Source organism: Dioscorea cayenensis, chromosome 11 (genome assembly GCF_009730915.1).
Source record: "Dioscorea cayenensis subsp. rotundata cultivar TDr96_F1 chromosome 11, TDr96_F1_v2_PseudoChromosome.rev07_lg8_w22 25.fasta, whole genome shotgun sequence".
Taxonomy (NCBI): domain Eukaryota; kingdom Viridiplantae; phylum Streptophyta; class Magnoliopsida; order Dioscoreales; family Dioscoreaceae; genus Dioscorea; species Dioscorea cayenensis.
The window spans coordinates 1,272,154-1,279,837 of record NC_052481.1 but is presented as its reverse complement, the minus strand read 5'-3'; the positions used below and the strand labels follow the sequence as shown (position 1 = coordinate 1,279,837).

General features: G+C 37.9%; 2 protein-coding genes across 2 annotated transcripts; both read left to right on the top strand.

The window, feature by feature from the left end:
* Positions 1 to 2,054: 2,054 nt before the first annotated feature.
* On the top strand, positions 2,055 to 4,284 carry LOC120272198. Its single transcript, XM_039278961.1, has 2 exons — positions 2,055 to 2,440; positions 3,980 to 4,284. Exons 1-2 carry the CDS (start codon positions 2,158 to 2,160, stop codon positions 4,282 to 4,284), a joined length of 588 nt encoding a protein of 195 aa, XP_039134895.1. The 5' UTR covers positions 2,055 to 2,157.
* Positions 4,285 to 5,737: 1,453 nt separating this feature from the next.
* Positions 5,738 to 7,684, top strand: LOC120271509 (pentatricopeptide repeat-containing protein At3g51320-like). The gene is made up of 2 exons (XM_039278196.1): positions 5,738 to 6,904; positions 6,998 to 7,684. The coding sequence occupies exons 1-2, from the start codon at positions 5,821 to 5,823 to the stop codon at positions 7,291 to 7,293; spliced, it is 1,380 nt and encodes a 459-aa protein (XP_039134130.1). The 5' UTR covers positions 5,738 to 5,820; the 3' UTR covers positions 7,294 to 7,684.

Here is a 7,684-nt window from a genome sequence, read left to right as displayed (position 1 = left end):
CATTCAATTTATAGAGTTTCATAAACTTTTGTGTTTTTTTACTATATTTTGATGTCTTTAATTTGGCTTATATGTAAACCGAAAGCAAAACCTTTTTTCACTTATTACTTACAAATTGGTTTAAAACAATCATGCCTAAATAAATTCACGTAAATCTTTTATAAAACAAATATTTTTCAATTATCATAATTGGCTTTGAAAGGTTTAATAAAATATTTAACACAAAGTTAATGAATACAATTAAACCTTTTGGTTACTAATGTCATAATTAATGGCAAATAAACATTTAAATGAAATAATATTTTTTTAAAAATATTTATAATTATTTTTTTAAAATACTCTCATGACAGATTATACATCTACTTATATGTGGTGTATATATATACATATGAGATTGCATTATATGTATGTATATTTTAAAATATATTTTTATTTATATTTTTTATTGAAATTTAGAAATAGTATTTATAATAATTAATGATTTAATTATCATGATATATATATATATATTACTTATCATCAATTTTTTTTAACTTGCCGGGCCGGACTGACCCGCCGGTCATGGGTCTGCTGAAAGAAGCACAACAGCTTTATACTATGTTTTTTTTCATTTTTTAAAATTATTATATTAAGATTTTATTAAAAACATGGGCCGGCTGAAAGCGCAGTAGAGTTTTTACTCTGTTTTTTTATTTTTAAAAATTATTATATTAAAATTTTATTAAAAACGATGGCCGAGGGTCGAACCGTGGTCCATTTACTCCAACTTTCATTTGTGTATAATTATTAAAAACAATTATTACAAATATATTTCAAATTGAGTTTTCTTAAAATAATTCTAAAATTAAAAATATTTTAATAAAGTACCCCTTCAATTTTTTTAATTATCTATTTTAACCAATTTACATGGATTAAGAAAGTCAATTAAAATTTGTTGAGTAAAAAAAAAAAAATCTAAAATTGGAAGTAAAAAAGCATTTGAGGGAATAGATGAAGTTGAGACAACTAAACAAATTCAAATAATTTTTTTAAAAAATCTTGCATTAAATTCATTTATCTATCTAATTATGTTGTTTATATATGTTTTATGTTATAAATAAATGCTCATGTAGTTCTGTAATTTTTTATTGGAGTTATCACCTGTTCACTTATTTATAACCATTGAGATTTACCTAAATTTTGGTTTTTTTTCTTGAACTTTGAGGTGTTATTTTTGTGTACATTATGTCTGTCAATGAATAAGTTACTAATTTCATTAGTCTCATTATATTTTTTTATGTATTTTTTTAATAATGATAATTAAGAATTTGTTAGGTTTCAATGTGTTTTTACTTTAACATTAAATGTTTGTTGAGATTTATTGGTCACCCAAAATGCACAAAATGGATTTTATAATTAATTAATGTCCAACGGTTATATATATATATATATGATGATTAGAATAAATTAGTACCAAATGTTGGATGAATAGGTCTATGCGTGGTTTTATCGATGGACAGGTTAACCCGCCGGGTCATACCCGGGCGGGTCACCGGGTTGGGAAACTTCAACAGTAATGGGCCTGTTACAGTGGGTTTTATAAGGCCGGCTCGGGTCAAATGTCGTCATGTGCCCTTTTCCATAGAGAATGATAAGTAGTGGGTAAATTTTTGTAGTAAGTAACTAAACTTTGGCTCATTTTCACTTTAATCACCACACTTCAATTTGTATCAATTTGGTCACTCAACTTTAATTTGATTTCATCCAGTAATAAATCAAGGATTTTAACCCCCATTGATTACATGAATGTCTAAAAAATCTAAGTTAGTCCTCCCCATGACACATTATTAAATTTATTAGAGGTGTCCATGCCATAAAAAAAGCCACATTATTCATTTGGAGGTCAAAATCCCTTGATTTATGACCCATTGAAATGAAATGAAAATTGAATGATCAAATTGATATAAATTAAAATTCGATGATTAAAATAAAAATGAGCCAAAGTTTAGTGATTTGTTAATATTAGTTAACTGTAATTTTGTGATAGGGATTTAACTCAACCGTGCCTTCCATCTCCTACCATCACTTGGAAACCCTAGCCGCTCCTCCATACCATCGCCGCTTCGCTTCCTCCTCTCTATCGCCAAAACTCTCTCCTCCTCCTCCCTTCCTGTTATCATGCCCAGCCACAGTGACCACTGCTTCTCTTTCTTTGCCTCCCTCCTTCGTCGTGGCTTGCCCTCTGTCGCCCTCTCCGTCCGCTATGCCTCCTCATCAAGCGTAGGCCTCCCCATGGACCCTGCCCGCCTCCTCCGTACCTTTTTGTCGTCATGCCGATTTACGAAGGCGTCCCAGGTCTTCCTCTCCTTCACCTCTCTGTCCATCTCTGACCCATCTCTTCTTGACTCAATGATCCTTTACTACTGCAAGCTCCGAGACCTTCCCCAGGCCCAATCCCATTTTAATGTTGAGGTTTGGACTTGAGAACTCGAAGAAAGAACACACCTGCAAGATGAGAATGCTCTGTGTTTTCAAGTGTTTGATGAAATGCCCGTCAATTTCATTCACAGGGTTCTCCTCTGTCAAACACTAAGGGTGTGCTTGGGAGAAAGGGTTTGCAAGGGTTTTGAAGGGTTCATAAAGGAAGGGTTCTTTGAACCCATGCTTGGGGAGAAAAAATAGGAGGGTAGGCAAGGGTTTTGGAGGTAAATGGGGGGTTGAAAACCCCCCATTTTCCTCCATTCATCAACCCACCAAAATGGTGGGTTGAGGAGGGTTGAATATTTTTTGGACGATTTTACCCTTCTAACATTTCTATAAATACAACTTATGTCTTTTTGAGGAAAATATGTATTATGGTTTATTGAAATGAAATATTATGTATTTTTGTGGTTTTATGGAAATTATTATTTTTATTTTATGGTTTATTTAATTATTATTTGTTATAATTGCTAGTGCTACAGTAATTTTTATTATATTGTGGACTTTTTTTTAATTTTGATGAATTTGTATGTTGAAATGATAAAGGCCCAAACCAAAAATTTGGATTAGTTGTGCAAAAACATAAATAAAAATAATCCAAATGCCTATGTTTTTTGTGTTTGAATTGGACCAATATAAGGGTATTTTGGTAATAACATTACATAACCTTACTTTCCCTTACTTCCAAACCAAACACAAAATAGTGAAAACCCTTACTTTACTTTCCTTCCCCCCAAGCAAGATATGTATTCAATCCTTCCTTTCCCTTCCCTTCCCCTCCTTTCCATTACTTTATGAACCCATCCTTCACTTCATCCAAGCAAGCCCTAATGTATAAGCACAAGACTTAAAAATATTGACCCAACCAATCACACCTCTCCACTACCTATTAATTTATATCAAAAGATAAAGGGACAGGGGTACACAAAACAAGGCATCCATTGGCCAAATACACTGGCCTACACCCATTGGTCATTACATAAACTTAACCTGATCTAGCATTGGTCAGGTGCTAACTACTAGAGATCTCATAGATAGAATACTATTTCTTTTCTTCAAAAACACACCCACATTGACTTCAATGCCAGAGAGGCAAAGTTTGAGGAAGAAGAGCGGGGCGAACCCACTAGAGACCCCAGGGGCGTGCACAAGCCTCGGTGGAACAAGTGGGGACGAGGCCGCGCTCACGTGGGCGCTTGAACCACCCGTACACAACCACTATTCACAACTCCCAGAAATGTGCCCTCAGCCGAGAATCGAACTCTCACCACTCGGTGAGAGCTCTATCGGCGACCCATGTACCAATAGACCCGAAGGTCGTTGCCAGAGAGGCAAAGTTGATCAGCTCCCATACTCCACCATTCCAGTCGCAGCACAGCACCATTCTTGTAAGGATCCCGCACCATTCTTTTTGCCTACCACCTGCGAACCCCATGTGGCGGAGACCCCCTCCATTTTTGTGGTAGCTGCTAGCCAACGTCACAAGGCTGTGACTCACCTTCAATCAAATCCTCAACATTTAAATCCATTATACAGCTCGAAACTTTGCCCAGTTTAGTCTCGTACGGCACGTTGCTTCGGCTATTGTGTGTCAAAGAGCAGTTGTCGCACTCTCTTACTGGTTTTCTCCATGGCCAAAGCTGGTGTTCTCCCGCCTGCATCCTCTTATCATGTTTTGATTACTCGGTTGTGCTCCGAGGGTACCTGAATGAAGCATGCTTCCTGTTTGATGTAATGCTTGGTGATAGCATTCGGCCCTCTCTCCCTTTGTTGAAGTCCTTGGCTTATGGCTTTTTGCAAAAGGCAGAGAATGTTGGACGCTGAGTGAGTTTGTAGGCTCATGAAGTAGTATGTGATCGTTTTGGATCGTAAGCTGTGCATGGCGATGATTCACGGGTATGTCAGTAAAGGAAGGATAAATTTGGCTCTTGATCTTTTTAAGGAGTTGAAGGAGAGGATTGGCTGTGAACTAGATGTATACTTGTATAATACAATAACTAATGGGCTCTTAAAGCTTAATTTTGTTGATAGGGGTTGGGAGTTGTTCCATAATTAATTAATTATTTTTTATAATTAATACCGATTTATCTATTTACTTGGGAAAAAAATCAATATATTCGGATCTAACCTATTTATTTATTTAATTATTTAAAGAGGTTTTTTCCCAAATTGGTCATAACTTTTTTTTAATATTGTCAAGATGGCCCTTGGGTCATCACATCAATGCCTAGTAAGGATGTTGACTGGGCTACTGATTGAACATTTTTAAATTAAAAAATTCCTTCTTTTTTTTTTACATTTTAACTTCTCATCTCTTTTATAATTATTTAAATAGCTTATTTGTGGTTTTTAACCTATTTTTTTAAAAGAATTGTTATTTAAAATAGAAAATATTATTTGAAATTAGAATTATTATTAATTATTAAAATAGTAATTATTTTAAATTATTTTAATAATATTTTGATTATTATTAGAGTGACAATTATTGAAGTGAAAATTATTTAAAAATATTTTTATTATTATTAGTAAAATATTATTATAGTGGGAAATTATTTTAAATTATTTTAGTGATGAAAATCATGTCTAGGTCATGACTTCGATCCGAGCCGCGGGTGATCAAGTGATCTAGCAGCAGTGGTGGTGGGGTCGTTCCGGGTGACGGCAGCATCCCGGCACGACGCCACTATCACATCACTTGGCATCACATAAAATCATTTCAGGTCAAGTTTTGCCGAGTGACAAAACCGGGTGCCCTAGGGACAAGTGCTCAGTCCCCTACCGAGGTTCGGGTGACTCACTAGGAGCCATCTGGACATTCCATTGGCCAACGCGCCATGTCTCGAGCGATGGAGAGCATCACACGTGCGGCTCCCAACGCACCTAAAGGGCGTGCTGCGCGAATGGCGGACCACTGTTTGATCCTACTCTTGTGTCAAAATATTATTAAAATAATTTTAAATAATTAATGTTTTAATAATTAATAATAATCTTAATTTCAAATAATGTTTTTTATTTTAATAATTTTTTTTTTCAAAAAATTTCGGATAAAAATGTAACAAATAAGTTATTTAAATAATTATAAAAGAAATAATAGATTAAAATTTAAAAAAATATAATTTTTTTTAATTTTAAAATGCGAAGTCAACACATGCCGACTGGGCATTGATGTATATAATTTTGATTGGGTCATTTTGATAATATTAAAAAAAATTAGGCCAATTTGGGAAAAAGCCCTTTTAAAGAAACACACGAGTGTCTCTTCACTTGTTGAAGTCAACTCCCCAGTCCCCCCTCCTTCCCTCAACATCCATTCCATGAACTACAAACCTTCACAATAAATCCTCAAAATAATAATTTTAGATGGATTCAATCATCTCAATTCCAAGTAGAAGACAAGTATCAAAGACAAGCACTACTTCCTCCTCGCCGGATCTCCTCCATGAACGCTCCCCTTACCTCTACCACCCTTCCCTCCTCCCTCTCCGCTTCTCCTCCTCCTTCCGTCATCTCCTCCAATGCCAAGCTCACCTCACCACCTCCTCCCTCCTCCGCCACCCCTTCGCCGCCTCCCGCCTCCTCAAGCTCTCCTCCTCCCTCGCCCCTCTCTCTCACACTCTCCTCCTCTTCTCCCACCTCCCCTCCCCTCCCCACCTCTGCTCTTTCAACATTCTCCTCAAATCCTTCTCCCTCTCCCCTTCCCCTCATCTCGCCGTCTCCTTCTTCTCCTCCATGCTCCGCTCCGGCCTCATTCCCGACACCTTCACCTTCCCCCCTCTCGCCGTCTCCTGCGCGCGCTCCGCTTCCCAGACCGACGCTGAGGTCGTCCACGCCCAGGCCATCAGACGCGGCGCTGATTCCGTCGTCATTGTTTGCAATTCGTTGATCCACGCCTACGCTGCTTGCGGCCTTGTTGGCCATGCCCGGGTTATGTTTGATGAAATGGCTGTTCGAAACGTGGTTTCTTGGAACTCTTTGGTTGATGGATATGTTAAAGTCGGGGACTTGAGGAGTGCGCGTTGTGTGTTTGATAGAATGCCTGAAAGAGATGTGGTCTCTTGGAATATCATGATTACTGGTTGTCTTAAATGCCGGTGCCCGGAGGCCGGTCTCGAACTTTTTAGGGAGATGGAGAGGGTGGGAGTCTTGAGCGATGTGGCGACGATGATCAGCATTGCCACGGCGTGTGGGAGACTTGGTTTGATCAGATATGGGAGGTCCGTGCATGGTTATTTTGTACGGAGTTTTCGGGAGAAGAGCAACTTGATATTTGAGACAACATTGGTTAACATGTATAGTAAGTGTAAACGGGTGGATGTCGCGAGGAAAGTTTTTGATCGGATTGCGGAGAAGAACTTAGTTTCTTGGAATACGATGATCTTGGGGCATTGTATTCATGCTTGTGCTCAGGATGGTCTTGCATTGTTTGATGAAATGGTTCAAATAGGTTGGTTTTGTTTTAGCTGATGTGAGACTTTTGTTGTGAGATGATTTGAACGAGCTGGTTCTAAGTGTGTTTCTTGTGATTTGGCATTTTCAGGTGAAGAAGATTCAGAAGTAAAACCTGATGAAACTACATTTGTTGGAATTTTATTGGGTTGTTCCCGTGCTGGGCTGTTGGATGAAGGAAGGAGATACTTTCGACGAGATGACAAGCATACATGGTCTCAAACCCACATTTGCACATTATTGGTGCATGGCGAATCTATACGGGAGTCTAGGTATGGTTCAAGAAGCGGAGGAGGTGTTGATGAGCATGCCGGAGGACACCGAGTCACTAGTGTGGAGTACTTTGCTTGGTTCATGTCGTTTTCGTGGGGACATAGAATTAGCTGAGCAGATAGGCAAGAGGCTGATTGAGCTCGAACCGTACAACAGCTCTCGCTATGCGTTGTTGTGGAACATTTACAGTGTATCTGAAAGATGGGAAGATGTTGATAAGGTGAAGGAGATGATGAAGCAAAGAGCAGTGAAGACAATACCCGGTCATAGCTTGTTCGATCTAAAAGAAATAGTTCATAGTTTCAAAGCCGGAGATCGATCCCGACCAGAGATGAAAGATATCTATTCAATGATGGACGAGATCGCCGCAAGGCTCAAATGAAGAGCACAGCCTCATCATCACCAGCTGCCTGTATAATTCTCTATATTGTTAGCTGACTATGGTGGCATTGTTGGACAAGTGTTGTTGTCAACAGAAATAAAATTTTAATGTAAAACTGAACCA